The 14,474-nt window shown below is 64.1% G+C and overlaps 4 protein-coding genes across 5 annotated transcripts; 2 read left to right on the top strand and 2 right to left on the bottom strand.

Moving 5' to 3' along the window:
- The first annotated feature begins 243 nt into the window (after window positions 1-243).
- Window positions 244-2,347, top strand: LOC306813471 (uncharacterized protein). The gene is made up of 3 exons (XM_079328937.1): window positions 244-374; window positions 1,085-1,216; window positions 1,808-2,347. The coding sequence occupies exons 1-3, from the start codon at window positions 372-374 to the stop codon at window positions 2,030-2,032; spliced, it is 360 nt and encodes a 119-aa protein (XP_079185063.1). The 5' UTR covers window positions 244-371; the 3' UTR covers window positions 2,033-2,347.
- A 1,128-nt stretch (window positions 2,348-3,475) lies between these two features.
- LOC306813560 (UPF0561 protein C2orf68 homolog) lies at window positions 3,476-5,331 on the bottom strand. The gene is made up of 4 exons (XM_079329052.1): window positions 5,124-5,331; window positions 4,886-5,004; window positions 4,380-4,519; window positions 3,476-3,695 (listed from the first exon to the last, which is right to left on the bottom strand). Exons 1-4 carry the CDS (start codon window positions 5,231-5,233, stop codon window positions 3,573-3,575), a joined length of 492 nt encoding a protein of 163 aa, XP_079185178.1. The 5' UTR covers window positions 5,234-5,331; the 3' UTR covers window positions 3,476-3,572.
- A 20-nt stretch (window positions 5,332-5,351) lies between these two features.
- USP39 (ubiquitin specific peptidase 39) lies at window positions 5,352-10,844 on the top strand. The gene is made up of 12 exons (XM_079329030.1): window positions 5,352-5,722; window positions 6,159-6,228; window positions 6,315-6,409; window positions 6,946-7,082; window positions 7,407-7,559; window positions 8,095-8,320; window positions 8,535-8,612; window positions 8,687-8,754; window positions 9,265-9,596; window positions 10,047-10,182; window positions 10,264-10,350; window positions 10,488-10,844. Exons 1-12 carry the CDS (start codon window positions 5,389-5,391, stop codon window positions 10,533-10,535), a joined length of 1,764 nt encoding a protein of 587 aa, XP_079185156.1. The 5' UTR covers window positions 5,352-5,388; the 3' UTR covers window positions 10,536-10,844.
- Window positions 10,845-10,971: 127 nt separating this feature from the next.
- Window positions 10,972-13,919, bottom strand: SFTPB (surfactant protein B). Of its 2 annotated transcripts, none has more exons than XM_079329042.1 (7): window positions 13,785-13,919; window positions 13,148-13,272; window positions 12,754-12,822; window positions 12,087-12,185; window positions 11,636-11,992; window positions 11,132-11,236; window positions 10,972-11,060 (listed from the first exon to the last, which is right to left on the bottom strand). In XM_079329042.1, exons 1-7 carry the CDS (start codon window positions 13,879-13,881, stop codon window positions 11,025-11,027), a joined length of 888 nt encoding a protein of 295 aa, XP_079185168.1. In that variant the 5' UTR covers window positions 13,882-13,919; the 3' UTR covers window positions 10,972-11,024. The 2 variants fall into 2 exon arrangements, with proteins under 2 accessions (XP_079185168.1, XP_079185167.1); XM_079329041.1 differs by having other exon boundaries at window positions 13,148-13,281; window positions 13,785-13,900.
- Window positions 13,920-14,474: the final 555 nt, after the last annotated feature.

Genomic DNA, 14,474 nt, shown 5'->3' with positions numbered 1-14,474 from the left:
AGCTCTAGGGACAAGGAGGCTGTAGGGACAGGCAGCTCTCTAGGGACAGGGGAGCTGTAGGGACAGGGAGCTCTCTAGGGACGGGGCTGTAGGGACAGGGAGCTCTCTAGGGACAGGGGTGGACTGTAGGGACAGGGGCTCTCCGGGTACATGGGGGTGCCCGGGACCCGGCAGCTGGGGAGAGTTTAGACCTGGGGAGCCGCGTCCCGGGGGTTGCGGGCCGGGGTGTCTCAGGACTGGACACTAGAGGGTGGGAGGGGGGGCGGTCCTGGTCCCTCCCGTCGGGGGCGGCCGCTGGGGCCCGAGGCGAGACGGGTACAGGAACGGGCGCAGCGGTACCGGCACCGATACCGACCCGCGGTACCGGGACCATGGTGAGTCCCGGGCCGCGCTGCCACCGCTTTCGCTTTCGCTTTCCCCGGGGGCAGACCGGGATCAGAGACATGGAACCGTGGGACATGGTGCCTGTGTCATTCCCGGTCCGCTCCCCGGGCTCTTCCTGCCGAAGGGAGGGACGCGGCCCCGGGGGGTGGTGGGAGGTGGCCCGCGCGGGACTCCCCGTGTCCCGGCCTCGCGTGTCGCGGTGTCCCCCACCGTGCCCCGTGGTCCCGGTGTCCCCGAGTGTGCTCTGGCCCTGCAGTGCTCGTGCCCCCTCGGTCCCTATCCTCAGGTGGCCCTGTGCCGACGTCCCCACGGTTTCCTGTCTGCGTGGTCCCTGTGTGCCCCCCTCGCTGTGCCAATGTCCCTGGCGTGCCCTTGTCCCCATGGTCAGGCTTTGTCCTCAGGATGATAGTTTCCTCATGGTCCCTCGCGTCTCCATCGTCCCCATGATCCTCATGTCCCCTGGTCCCTACAGGGCCCATCCCTATGGTTCTTGAGTCCCCACGTTCCCCCAGTCCCTCTTCCTCATGGTGCCCATTGTCCTCGGTGTCCCTGCCTGTCCCCGGTGGCATCTCCGTGTCCCCATGGTCCCGATATCCCCATGTTCTTTTGTTCCCTCAGCCAACCTTCGCCACAGCGCCCGTATCCCCAGTGTTCCCATAGCATTCCCCCATGTCCCCACGTTGTCCCCCCGTGTCCCCAGGCGGGGCTGGCGCAGTGCCAGCGGGAGGCCGAGGAGGTGGCGGAGCTGATGCGACAGAACGTGGCGCGGGCGCTGGAGCGGGAGGGGCACCTGGAGCAGCTGCAGAGCCGTGCCCAGGACCTGCGAAAAGCGGTGGGATCGCGGGGACAGGCTGTGACACGCGGCCGTGGGGGAGTAGCACTAGAGGGGACACCTGGAACAGCTGCAGAGCTGGGTCAGGGTCTGGAGACACACATGGCCTGGGTTGTGGTGCTATAGGGAGATGGACAGGACCTGCAACACAGGATGAGACAGCAGGGACACACGGACCGAGGGACGGGGAGTGGGGCTGTATGGGGACATGTAAATCTGGGGACACTGCAGAGGCATAAAGCCCCAGGGAAGACATGTTTTGGGGACATTATAGGGACATGTAGCTCTATGAGATACATACAGAGCCCTGGGGGACACTATGCGGACATGAGTCTCAGGGCTGGACTTGCTCTAGGGACATCAAGCCATGTGGGGGGAACGTACAGAGCCCCTCTAGGGACAGAGAATTGGGACATAGAGCCCTGGAGTGACCTATAGGCCTCAGGGACACTGTGGGGGCATAGAGTCTGGAGAGGAGAGACTCCAGGGCCATAGAAGGGCTGGGGGGTGTCTGTCTGTTCCAGTAGGTCCCCCCAAGCCCTCTGTAGCCCCTGGGGGAACTGTCCCCTGTCCTCCTCCACGTTCCCACAGAGTGAAGCCTTCACCCGCACCACACAGACGGTGACGCGGCGCCAGCGCAGGCGACATCGGCGGTGGCACCTGGTGGCCCTTGGCCTCGGCCTCCTCCTCCTCTTCATCCTGGGTCTGGCACTGGCACTGGCCCTGGCACGGTCATCCCCTGGGACTGTCACCAGCACTGTCCCCACCCCGCAGGGGGGCACCAAGCACCCCCCCAGCACTGCAGGGACTCCATGAGAAAGCAACGGGGGACAGAGCCTGAGGGGCTCCATGACAAATAAACACTAGGACTTGCTTGGGGAGACCCTACAATAACAATAATGAACCAGTGGGATGAGCTTCAAGGAGACCCCACAATAAATAAACCCCAAGATCTGCTTTGAAGAGTCTCTACAATAAAAGCCCAACAAGATCCTGAAGGGAAACACTACAATAAACACCAAGAGCTCTTTGGGGAGACCCTACAAGCACAAACTCTCCTGGAGGATGAACTTTCAGGAGACCCTAAAACAAATAAATATTAGGATTTGTTTTGGGTTGACCTTACAGTAACTAAGGCTCCAGAATCTGATTTGGAGATACCCCAGGATAATAAACCAGCAGGATGAACTCCTGAGAAGATTCTACAATAAATGAACACCAGAATATGTTCCACAACAACCAAGCCTGCCGGATCTACTTCAGAGAGACCCTATGATAAATAGACACAAGGATCTATTCTGGGGAGACCCTACAATAAACAAATACCAAGAGCTCTTTGGAAGACCCCACAAAAACAGAGCAATGGTATCAGCTTGGGGGAGATCCTACAATCCCAAACCAATGGGATGATTTCCCACTGAAGAAATTCCGTTCTGTCCTGGGAAGATCTTAAAATAACAAACATGCCAGAACCTCCAAGGAGACCCTACAATTACTAAATGTCAGAATCTACTTCAGGGAGACCCTATTGTTGTTTACAATAACAAACAACCGGGATAATCTCTGGGAAGGGTCTACAATAACAAACATGCTGGATCTCCTCTGGGGAAACCTTATGAGAAATAAACACCCCAACTTTTGTTTGGAGAGACCCTACAAAAACAAACCAGGACCAGGGAGAACATTCTGGACCCTCTCTGGGGAGACCTTACAATAAATAAACACCAAAATGTGCTTGGGGTAGATCCTATAATAACAACCCCTCTGTGCCTTGCTGCTGGGAGACCCTACAAAAACAGCGCAGTGGGGTGATCTTCAGGGGGACCCTACAATAACAAAAGGCCCCAATTTGGGGACCCCCACCATAAACAAACCATCCTGGAAAGACACTACAACACTACAGTCATGGCACCTGCCCTGGGGACACCCTGGGCACACCTGGCCTTGGCCAGAGGTGCCACCAACCTGGGCTGGGGGCAGGAGGGAGCTGTGATCGCGCTACCAAGATGGGGGAAGCAGAGGGGACCCTGGGGACACAATGGCACCTAAGGAGGGGACGGGGACTCCAGGGCGGGGACTGAAGGTCCCCAGGGACATGGTGACAGCTGTGAGGACTGGGGGGACTTGGTACCCAGTGTCACTGCATGGGGCCACCCTGGCATAGGCTGCTGCAGGCGACAAGTGCGAATGTGACGCTCAGGGACGCAGGAGCCGTGTCACTTCCCCGCTCAGTTTCCTCGAGCAGTGAAAGACACCAGAGCCTCGCAGCACCTTTATTGACACCGGGGGGATGGCACCAGACCCCGGGGTGGCACAGGTCCCATGGGGGTGGCAGTGTCCGGGGGGCCTGGCAGCGTCACCCGGTGCCCCGGCGCTTGCTGAGCTCGTCCTGCACGCGCTGGCACAGGGCCCTGCGCAGGGCAGGCTCCAGCGGGCTCCGGGCGCACACCCGGCGTGTCACCTCCTCAGCGCTGTCCCCCTGCGGCACTCGTGTCACCCGCGGGGCCTGCCGGTGCCCCACGGCCCCCCCAGTGCCCCCCAGAGCCCCAGCCCCATGGTACCCACTGGGCCCCACAGCAATGCCCCCTATCCCATGGGACCCCCACCAACAGCACCCCATTGCAGCTGGGACCTGTGGCACCCCCATGCCATGGCAGCACCCCCTGGCCCATGGGCACCCCTCCGACGGGCACCCACTGCACCCCCAAACCCAGGGCAGCGCTGTCTGTCCTTCAGAACTCCCAAACCCCGCACCCCACACGCCCAGCCCCACAGAACCCCCATACCCCACACGCCCAGCCCCACAGAACCCCCATACCCCACAGAATCCCCATACCCCACACGCCCAGCCCCACAGAACCCCCATACCCCACAGAACCCCCATACCCCACACGCCCAGCCCCAGAGAACCCACACCCAGCACCTGAAGCCCCACAGAACCCCCATACCCCACAGAACCCCCATACCCCACATGCCCAGCCCCACATGCCCAGCCCCACAGAACCCCCATACCCCACACCCCAGGCCCACAGAACCCCCACACCCCACACCCCCAGCCACACAGAACCCCCATACCCCACACCCCCAGCCCCACAGAACGCCCCCAGCCCCACACCCTCGTTCTCCCACCCCCGTGCCCAGCCCCGCGGTACCGGGGCCGCACCTGGTGCACGATGACGGCCGTGACCTGCCCGTCGTCCCCCTCGTACTCGAGGCAGAAGAGCCGCGGCCCGCGGGCGGGGTCCGGGGGGGCCCCGCGGCTGTCGGGGGGGGGCCCCGCGCTGGCGTCGCCCCAGGGCCCCCCTGCGGCACCTGCACCCTCAGGGGGGTCACCCGCGGGTGCCCCCAGCCCCGGGTGACCCCCATCCCCTCCCGCAGGCCCCCTGTGCCCCCCCATCCCTGGATGCCCCGGCAGTCCCAGACCACCCTGAGGTGTTGCCCCTTCCCCTCCCTCCCCAGTCTCCTGGGTGCCCCCCGTGTCCCCCCGCCCCCGTGTCCCTCCCGGTCCCAGCCCCCCTGCGGTGTCGGCCCTTCCCCCCAGTCTCCTGCGGTCCCCCCAGCCCCGGATGCGCCCCGATCCCTCAGGAGCCTCCGCATCCCCCGGTCCCGGAACTCCCGTCCCCATTCCACCTCTCGGGTCGCCCCTCTCCGCCCCCCGGTGCCGCTCACCGCCGCCCCGGTGCGGCCGGTACACCTGCTGGTCGGGCCGCCGGGGCCGCGCCGGGGCCGGGGTCAGCCGCGTCCGCGCTCGGCCCCGCGCCTGCCGCACCGCGCGGTCGTACGCGTCCCTGGGCACCGGCGGGGCATCGGGGTTACGGGGTGGGGGGACCGAGGAGCACCGGGGCCAAACCGGCCTGGGAACGAGCGTCCCCGGGGGTGGCCGGGGGGCCCGCACCGCAGCCGGTACCTGGCGAGCTGGTTGCGGCGGATGTGCCGCACGAAGCCGTGGCTCATGTCTAGCCGTCCCCCCGGGCGGCAGCGCCAGCCCGGGGCCGCCGTTGTGGCCGCCGCCTCCATCCCGCGCCGGGGGCGGGGGTCGATACCGGGATGCGGCGCCTTTAAGAGCCCCGCGGGCCCGGCGCGCGCGCCGGCAGGGCGCACATGCGCAGAGTGACAGACTGGTCGACCGGTTCCCGGCGCCCGCGCATGCGCACTGCGCCCGCGCCGCCGCCATGTCGAGCCGCGGGCGGCGGGACCGCGACTCCCGGGACTCCCGCGGGGCCTCCTCCTCCTCCTCCTCCGCCGCCTCCTCTGCCCGCGGCTCCTCCCGCAGCCGCCGCGATGCCGACTCCGAGCGGCCGCGGGGTCGGCGGGACGCGGAACGGGAACGCGCGCGGCGGGAGGCGGCGGAGGCGCTGCCGGTGGATCTGGCGCGCGTCAAGCGGGAACCGGGCACCGGCACCGGCGTCTGGGGGGGCTCCGGCACCGCCGCTCCCGCCGCGCCCGTGCGTGTGAAGCGAGAGCGAGAGCCGGACGGAGACTCCGACCCTGAGCCCGAGCCCGCCGGTGCGGCTCGAGGCGAACTGATGGGGTCGAAGGGCTGAGGGGATGCGGGGGACCGGGGGAGTGAGGGGAGCACCGGGATGGGCAGCGGGGAATGGAGGGGGGGGTGCCGGGGTGTGCGTCTAGGGACACAGCAGGGTGGGGGGCAGCGCTGGGGACCCGGGGCTGTGAGGGGACACTGGGGTGTGAAGGGACACTGCGGGCACTGGGGCGGGGGGGCGGTGACAGGGATGTCCCGGCGGACACCAGGGGGAGGAGAGGGATGGGGAATGGAGTGTCCTGGGCGTCCTGAGCTCAGCTCTCAGCAGGATTTGGAGCCAACGCAGGGAGCTGGGGCTTAGCCCCAGGCAGGTGTATCGGAAGGATGGCTGGAGGGGGCGTCACCCTCCTGCTTTTGGGGTGCTTCTGCCCCTCTTGTTAACACCATCCTGTCCCCCAGTGCGCTATGGGCGCTTCGATCCCGAGGACCAGCGCAGCCGGCACTGCCCCTACCTGGACACCATCAACAAGTGGGTGATGGGGGTGTTCTGGGGTCCCTCTGTCCCTGGGGGTGCCCCCCAGCCCCCCACAACCCTGTGACACTGCCCTCCCCCAGGAGTGTCCTGGACTTTGACTTTGAGAAGCTGTGCTCCATCTCCCTGTCCCACATCAACGTCTACGCCTGCCTCGTCTGCGGGAAGTACTTCCAGGGTGAGACCCTCCCCAGGGCTGCTGGGGGACACACAGGGGACATCAGGGACACCCAGAGGCTGCTGGGGGACACACAGGGGACAGCCTGGATTGATGTGCTGCCCTGGGGAACGCACATAAGCAATGGGATGCTGCTGGAGGGCACGGGGGACACCCCAGTGCTGCTGTGAGGGACACCTGGGGATAGGGGTGGTGATGAGGGGAACACCCAGGGACTGGGGTGGGGCACAAGGGATCTGGGATGTTGTTGGCGTACCCCAGGGCTGCAGGGACACCCAGGGACAGGGATTGTGCCTGAGAAGGTGACAGGGAACAACAAGGGCCAGGGTGCTGGCAGGGGATACAAAGAGAGGAGGGACACCATGGGGACACCCAATGACAGGGTGGTTGCTGGGGGAGTTTAGGGACCCTCCAGTGGGCACAACCTGCGTGTACATGCATGGGGGATCATTTCTGTGCCCCCTCACTCTTCTCATGGCTGCTCTGTGTCTGTCCTGGTGCCCTGTGTCCCCCTAACCCTAAGCTTGTCTCCGCAGGCCGCGGGCTGAAGTCACACGCCTACATCCACAGCGTGCAGCTGAGCCACCACGTGTTCCTCAACCTGCACACGCTCAAGTTCTACTGCCTGCCCGACAACTACGAGATCATCGACTCCTCGCTCGAGGACATCACGGTGCGAGCTGCTTTTGGGGGCACCCTGGCTCCAGGGGCACCTCTGGGGGCTCTGTAGGGCTGGCTTTGCATCTCTCCCAGCTCTGAGGGCCGTCAGCTGTGGGGTACCGCTCTCTGAGGAGTCAGGGTGGGGTCCCCCAGATCTGAGTGCCCCTGGTTCAGGTGTGGGATCCTCCAGCTCTGAGGTGTCATGTTGGGATCACTCTATTTCTGAGGGGTTTGGGGTGGGGTCCCCCTGTTTCTGAGAGGTTGAGGTTGGGGTTCCACTGCCTCTGAGGGCTTTGGGGTGGGGTTCCCCAGCTCTGAGGTCTCTCTCTCCCCACAGTACGTGCTCAAGCCCACCTTCACGGCCCAGCACATTGCTCACCTGGACAAACAGGCCAAACTGTCCCGGGCCTATGATGGCACCACGTACCTGCCTGGCATCGTGGGGCTCAACAACATCAAGGCCAATGACTATGCCAATGCTGTGCTCCAGGTGACACCAGGGCTAAAGGCTTCTTCTTGGGATTTTTGCCCCCCCCAAAACAACACTGAGGAATTGCCCCTTTTCTCCCATGGGCTGTACACCTTTGAGGCTGTTCAGGCTTCATTCTGGGGTGAAACCCTCCCAAAATCCTCCTCTGGGGTGTCAGGGATAAGTCCCACCTCTTTTCCCATAACATGCACACCTGGGGGATGCTGGCTTAATTTTGGGCTGAATTGCCTTTGAAATCCTTCTGAAATCCCACTCTGGGGGTCCTGTGGGTGTATCCCATCTTCTCTTCTACATGCATTACAGCATTACACCTGGGAATGCAGGTGACCTTTTAGGGTGAAAGCTCCCCACAACTCTCCCCAACCCCTTGTCAGACTGTCAGGGATCAACCCCAGCTCTGCATCCTTTTCAGCTCAGACTGTTCTGAGCAGGCTTCACTCCCGTGCCATTGCAGGGTTTACATAACTGCCCCCAAACCTTCCCAGATCACCCCCTGGGGTGTCCCGGGTCTGAATCTGCTCTGCTCTGTCCCCAGGCCTTGTCTAACGTGCCTCCCCTGCGGAATTACTTCCTGGAGGAGGAGAACTACCGGCACATCCAGCGCCCGCCCGGGGACATCATGTTCCTGCTGGTGCAGCGCTTTGGGGAGCTCATGAGGAAGCTCTGGAACCCCCGGAATTTCAAGGCACACGTGTCTCCCCATGAGATGCTCCAGGCCGTGGTGCTCTGCAGCAAGAAGAACTTCCAGATCACCAAGCAGGGTGGGGTTTGGGGGCAGTGCTGGGTTTGAGGGGAAGCGCTGGATCTGGGGCCTTTGGATTTGGGGGGGGCAGTGCTGGAGTCGGGGCTCTGGATGTGGGGGGCAGAGCTGGATCTGGGGGATGGGGTTGGGTTTGGGAGGCAGCACTGGGTCTGTGGGCTCTGGTTCAGGGGGCAGAGCAGGATCCAGGCTCAGCTCCAGCTCTGCCCTTCCAGGGGATGGGGTGGAGTTCCTGTCCTGGTTCCTGAACGCGCTGCACGCGGCACTGGGCGGCACCAAGAGGAAGAAGAAGAGTGAGTGTGGGGAGGTTCTGGGGGGGCCCTCAGGGGCTGCTGTCCCCCTGCTGAGCACCTGCTGTCCCCCCCAGCCATTGTCACCGACGTGTTCCAGGGCTCCATGCGCATCTTCACCAAGAAGCTACCACACCCTGACCTGGTGGGACTGGGGGGGGACTGGGGGATGTTGGGATCCAATGAGGGATGTCAGGGTATGGTGGGAAGTGATGGTTGTTGAGATGCCAGTTTCCAGTGTGATCTGGGGGGGGAGTTGGGGAACTGTGGGAGTTGGGGTATAATGTGAATGGCAGGGTCAAAAAAAGGGATGTCTTGGTCCAGTGGGGGAGTGGGGAGGTCAGATATGTGGTGGTGGGGTCGGGTGGGGGTAGTTTAGGAGTGCTGGGAGATGTTGAGTGTAATGGAGGTGGTGGAAGAGGTAGTTGGGTATCGTGGAGTGCCTGGGCCAGGGGATTAGAAGGGTCTAATGTCCAGGATCTAATGGGGGGCATTTGGGTCAAATGCGGGCTGGGAGGTGTTGGGATATGGGGGAGGTCTTTGGGTTCAGCACAGGGCTGTTAGGTTGCAGTGGGGGTGTCAGAGTCGATGAGTGGGGGCAGGGTGCAGTGGGGCTGACTGTCCTCGGGGCTGTCCCGTGGGTGCCTCGTGGCAGCCGGCCGAGGAGAAGGCCCAGCTGCTGCAGAACAGCGAGTACCAGGAGCGCATGGTGGAATCCACCTTCCTGTACCTGACCCTGGACCTGCCCACGGCGCCGCTCTACAAGGACGAGAAGGAGCAGCTCATCATCCCCCAGGTGCCCCTCTTCAGCATCCTAGCCAAGTTCAATGGCAGCACCGAGAAGGAGTACAAGACCTACAAGGAGAACTTCCTGAAGCGTTTCCAGCTGACACGCCTGCCCCCCTACCTCATCTTCTGCATCAAGCGCTTCACCAAGAACAACTTCTTTGTGGAGAAGAACCCCACCATTGTCAACTTCCCCATCACGTGAGCCATGGGAGGGGGCTAGGGGGGCTGGGAGCTTGTGGAGAGGATTAAAAACATCTAAGGAGATTGGGGGCATCTGGAGGGAGTTGTAAACATCTGGGAAGCCTTGGAAACATCTAGAGGGGCTTTGGAAGCACCTGGGCTAGGGGATAGTCATCTAGGGTGGTATGTGGGCACATGGGGGAGCTTTGTAGGCATCCAGGAGGGCTTTGAGGTTTTTTTAGGCATCAAAAAGGGGTTTCAAGGCACTTGAGGGGCGTTTCTGGGCATCTGGGGCTGTCAGGGAGTTTGCAACACCTAGGAGAGGGATGTAGATTTCCAAGGGGGTGTTGTGGGCATCTGGACGGGATTGCAGTAGTCCAGGAGGGACTTGGAAGAGCTTGGAGGTGTCGGTGGGTGCAGTGGGGTCCCCCCTGGGCAGTGCCCCCCTGAGTGTGCGGGGGTCCCCAGGAACGTGGACCTGCGGGAATACCTGTCGGAGGAGGTGCAGGCTGCACACGCACACACCACCTACGACCTCATCGCCAACATCGTGCACGACGGGAAGCCCTCGGAGGGCTCCTACCGCATCCACGTCCTGCACCACGTGAGTGTCCTCTCCTCAGAGGGCTTGGGGGGGCTGTGGGGACCCCCCTGAGTCACCCCCTCCTCTCTTGGGTCACGGCAGGGCACAGGGAAGTGGTACGAGCTGCAGGACCTGCAGGTGACCGACATCCTGCCCCAGATGATCACCCTGTCCGAGGCCTACATCCAGGTAAGGGGGGCAGGGGGGTGAAGGTACCCCCAGAATGTCCCCTGACACCCTCTGAACATCCACTGACAGCCCCTGAATGTCCCCTGATACCCCAGAATGTCTCCAGTGCCCCCCAACCCCCTTCTGCTCTCCTGCAGATCTGGAAGCGACGCGAGGAGGATGAGACCAACCAGCAAGGCGCCTGAGACCCTTGGGGGCACCCAGAAACCCCCCTGGGGACACCCCCAGCTCCCCCTCAGTGGTATCCCCAGCCCCTTAGGGGTACCCTGAGACCCCTTTAGGAGCACCTCAAGCACCCTCATGGACAGCCAGAGACTCGCAGGGACATCGTGGCCCACCTGGAGACATCTCCATCCACCCTGGGGTCACCCAGAGGTCCCCAGGGAACAACACCCAGACATGCCTGGGAGCACCCAGAACCCACCTGGGAACACCCCCACTGCCCCCTGGAGTTGTGTCCCCCAGTAAATGCTGCCCACTATTTTTGTAACTCATTTTCACATTTCCTCCTCTTTGGATTTGGGGGAATTTGTAGTTTCTGCTGTTTCCCGTGATACCTCCCAGCACCCTGTGACCCCCCCCAGCCCCCATCATGCCCTGAAACAGACCAAAACACGAAGGCAGAGTTGCATCCAAGCTTTATTGGGCAGTGCTGGAGGGGTCCTGGTGCCCCACTATAACCAGACGTGCTCCTGGCAGTGCTGCAGGGCCTGCAAGGGGTGGAGGGGTCAGCTGGGGGTGCAGGGGGTGGCAGCTCCCCTGTCTCCATGTCCCCACTCACCTGGCAGCGCCGGGCGGCCTCGGGGCCCGAGCACCAGAAGGTGGGGCCCAGGGCACAGGGGCCCAGGGGGAGGGACAGCGCAGGGACACCGACACCTTTGGGGTCCTGTGGGGGAGACACAGGGATGAGCAGTCCCCCAAGGGTGGGGGGGGCACCCCCAGGACCCCCCAAAGCCCCCTCGCCGGGGCTGTGCCTTGTGGAGTCTGGCACTTGCTGGGAGCTTCACTGTGTCCCCAGGGGAGATGGGACTGTGACACCCAGGATGTGTCCCTAATGACGGTGACACACAGGTTATATCCCCTTGGGGCTGTGCCGGCATTTGCGTCCTTGGCATGGCTCCCGGGGACTGAGGCATTCAGGGGTGTGTCCTTGGGGCTGTGACACTCCCGGCCGTGTCCCCTCAGTCGTCTGTAACCCTTGGGTGGATGCCGTGTCACCTCTCGGGGACCATCCCCCCCAGCCATCCTCCCCGTGTCCCCCTCGTGTTCCCCCATCCCCCCTCACCTCCTCACTGACACACCCCGCCAGCCGCACCACGATGGCCTCCAGCACCCAGGGCGGTGGCAGCGTCCCCACGTCCTCGGTGTCCCCGCTGCGGCAGGCGAGGAGCAGGCGGCAGAGCAGGCGGGGGTTCAGGCGGCCCAGCAGCCCCTCGAGCGCCAGGGCCGCGTAGCGCTGGGCCAGGCACTGGCACGCCCCGGCCAGCGGCAGCGGCAGCGCCCGGCACAGCCCGGCCACGGCCGCGGCCACCGTGCCCACGGGGACAGCGGCCTCGGCCCGCGCCACCAGCGAGCGGCACAGCCAGCACATCGGCAGCGGCAGCGGCATCGCCCACGGGGACAGCCCGGCCCCGCCGGAGTCCTGCGGGAGGCGACACTGCGGCCGTGCTGGGGACACTGGGGCTGTGCCACCCCAGCACCTGTGTGCCACCCCCCGTGTCCCCGTGTCCCCGTACCTGCAGGTGGGTGCCGGGCGCCTCAAGGATGGGCGCGGCCGGGGCGGCGCCGGGCTCTGGGTGGCACAGCTTCAGTGTGGCGCAGACCTGCCAGGGCTTCTGCAGGGCAGCGCAGGGTGAGCGGCTGTCCCCAAGCCCCCAGCCAGCACCCGGGGTGCCCGTGGGTGCCGTGCTGTGCCACTGCTCCCAGCAGCCCCCATGTCCCCCAGTGTCCCCAACCCCCCTTGCCGTGTGCTCCCCCCGCCACTCACGACGGGCTGGATCTGCCAGAGGAGGTGATGGACAAGCACCCGAACCACGACTGGCACGGGGGCACGATGGCAGGGACATGTGGGCACAGAAACCCTCCCACCTGATCTAGCACCACCTGTGCCAGGGCACTGACAGTGACAGCCACAGCGACAGCCACAGCGACAGCCACAGCGACAGCCACCACTGCCGTACTCAGCCACGCCTGTCACCACTGCACCACTGGGTGGTGCCTGTGGCATGGCACACATGATGGCCTCTGTCCTGTCACCTCACCACCATGGCACCCGCTGATAGCTGCCACCACTTCAGCCACCACCCCAGCCCCCACAGTGGCACACACTGCCGTGGTGGCATCTGTGCCCGTGGCCCCACGGTGACACCCGCAGTGGCACCCGTCCCCCATCCCCGCAGGCACCTCCATGGCCGAGTGGTTGGAGGCCTGGTGGAGGAAGCCGAAGAGCTGCTGGCACATGGCACAGACGTCCTGCAGGGGAGGACAGTGAGGACATGGGGACATGGGGACACAGCAGTGTGAGACATTGGGGAGTGTGAATACATGGGGCTGTTGTGGCACAGGGATGTTGGGAGGTGGGACACAGGGACATGGGGATGTGGGATATGGGGAAATGGGGACGTGGGGGAGTGGGGACATGGGGACCAAAGGGGATGCATGTGGACATGTTGCTATGCCACCATGGTGGGAGTACTGGAACCCCTGTGGAGTTTTGGGGACGTACAGGGAGCCCAGGGACAGAGGGAAGGGTGGAGTGACATTAGACGGTTGATGGGGACACGGGGAGGTCTCTCACCATGTCGGGATGTCCCTGGGCGAGGTGGGGGCAGCGCCCCAGGGCCCCACAGCGCAGCGCCGTCACCCAGTCCTGGCACCAGGCAGAGGGGGGCACCCCACAGCCCCCCCCCGGCGCCCCCAAACCTATGGCCACTGTCAGCACCCAGCCAGGGGGACCTGGAAATCCAGGACCCCCCATACACCTCCCCCAAGTCACCCCACCCCAACACCAGCCCTCTTGAGGGAATCTGGCCTTGGGGGACCCCTTCAGTGAGCCCTCCCACCCCAATACCCCTCTAAACACATACCACCCCCCAAACTCCACTCCTGCCACCAAGGGGGACCTGGGTGGAAGGGAACCCCCCGCCCCCACCATTGCACCCCCTGATACCACAGCCTGCCCCCACCCATTCCTTGTGGGGCACATGAGGAACATGGGTCACACCCCCCTCACACCCCATCCTAGCTGAGACCCCCAAGAGGGATCCCAGGAGTCTGGACCCCCACCCAAGGGCCCCCTTCTCCAGGGGCAACCAGGCGCTGTGCCCCTGTCACTTCACCACAGGGTCCTTGAGGGGGGCACCCAGCTCTGGAGGTGCCAGCCCTGCAGGCACACTCAGCTCTGGGGCTGCCCCCAGGTGCAGGGGGGGCCTTACCTGGGCTGGCCCCGAGCAGGGCGAGGAGCAGCAGCAGGGCCATGGGGGGGGACAGCGCCGAGGGCAGGGACAAAGACAGGGACAGTGGCTGGGCCATGGCGGTGCTGGCAGGGCCGGGCCCGCGGCCTCTTAAAGCCCTGTGGGTGGGATGTGGCCACTGGGACTGTGCCAGCGCACGGGAACAGGTGTGTCACAGCCACGGGGACACTGCGGGGCCTGCCACCCCTGCCCGGCCACTCTGCTGCTGGCCCCATGCCCCTGTCCCCACAGCCACATCCCCCTTTCAAGGGGCCCATGTCCCCAGCAGGGATCCCTTTTAATGTCTCCGTGTCCCAAGTCCCCATTGCTGTCCCTATGTTCCCTGTTGGGGTCCCATGTTCCCACTGGGGTCCCCATGTCCGCCTACACTTCTTCCTGTCCCAGCCCCCCCATGTCCCCCCCACAATATCACCATCTCCCTCCCCTCTGCCGTGTCCCCACACCCCCATGTTCCCATGTCCCCGTTGTGTCACCCTCAAATCCCCCCCCCCCCAGGTCCCTGATTCCCCCTGTTCCTTCATGTCCCCCTGTGTTCCCACCCTGCCCTGTCCCTCTGAAATCTCCACTGCCCCCATGTCTCCAAACCCCCACGTTCCTGTGTCCCCCGTGTGCCCCATGTCCCCCGGTGTTCTCATGTCCCCTCTCCCATAG

This window comes from Erithacus rubecula (genome assembly GCF_903797595.1).
Source record: "Erithacus rubecula genome assembly, chromosome: 29".
Taxonomy (NCBI): Eukaryota; Metazoa; Chordata; class Aves; order Passeriformes; family Muscicapidae; genus Erithacus; species Erithacus rubecula.
Note: the sequence above shows the minus strand (reverse complement) of the source record. Positions and strands in the feature narration are given on the sequence as shown.

What these genes read in the sequence shown, in the direction of transcription:
- LOC306813471 (XM_079328937.1), top strand. An exon ending in CCCAGGACCTGCGAAAAGCG is followed by an intron (nt 1,217 to 1,807) that starts GTGGGATCGCGG and finishes ACGTTCCCACAG; the next exon opens with AGTGAAGCCTTCACCCGCAC.
- LOC306813560 (XM_079329052.1), bottom strand. Translation starts at nt 5,233, where the DNA reads ATGGAGGCGGCGGCCACAACGGCGGCCCCGGGCTGGCGCTGCCGCCCG. An exon ending in CCGGCCGCACCGGGGCGGCG is followed by an intron (nt 4,520 to 4,885) that starts GTGAGCGGCACC and finishes CAGGTGCCGCAG; the next exon opens with GGGGGCCCTGGGGCGACGCC. An exon ending in CGGCCGTCATCGTGCACCAG is followed by an intron (nt 3,696 to 4,379) that starts GTGCGGCCCCGG and finishes CGAGTGCCGCAG; the next exon opens with GGGGACAGCGCTGAGGAGGT.
- SFTPB (XM_079329041.1), bottom strand. Translation starts at nt 13,881, where the DNA reads ATGGCCCAGCCACTGTCCCTGTCTTTGTCCCTGCCCTCGGCGCTGTCC. An exon ending in CCAACCACTCGGCCATGGAG is followed by an intron (nt 12,186 to 12,753) that starts GTGCCTGCGGGG and finishes GCTGCCCTGCAG; the next exon opens with AAGCCCTGGCAGGTCTGCGC. An exon ending in AGGCCGCCCGGCGCTGCCAG is followed by an intron (nt 11,061 to 11,131) that starts GTGAGTGGGGAC and finishes CACCCCTTGCAG; the next exon opens with GCCCTGCAGCACTGCCAGGA.
- USP39 (XM_079329030.1), top strand. Translation starts at nt 5,389, where the DNA reads ATGTCGAGCCGCGGGCGGCGGGACCGCGACTCCCGGGACTCCCGCGGG. An exon ending in CTTCCAGATCACCAAGCAGG is followed by an intron (nt 8,321 to 8,534) that starts GTGGGGTTTGGG and finishes CTGCCCTTCCAG; the next exon opens with GGGATGGGGTGGAGTTCCTG. An exon ending in ATTGTCAACTTCCCCATCAC is followed by an intron (nt 9,597 to 10,046) that starts GTGAGCCATGGG and finishes GGGGGTCCCCAG; the next exon opens with GAACGTGGACCTGCGGGAAT.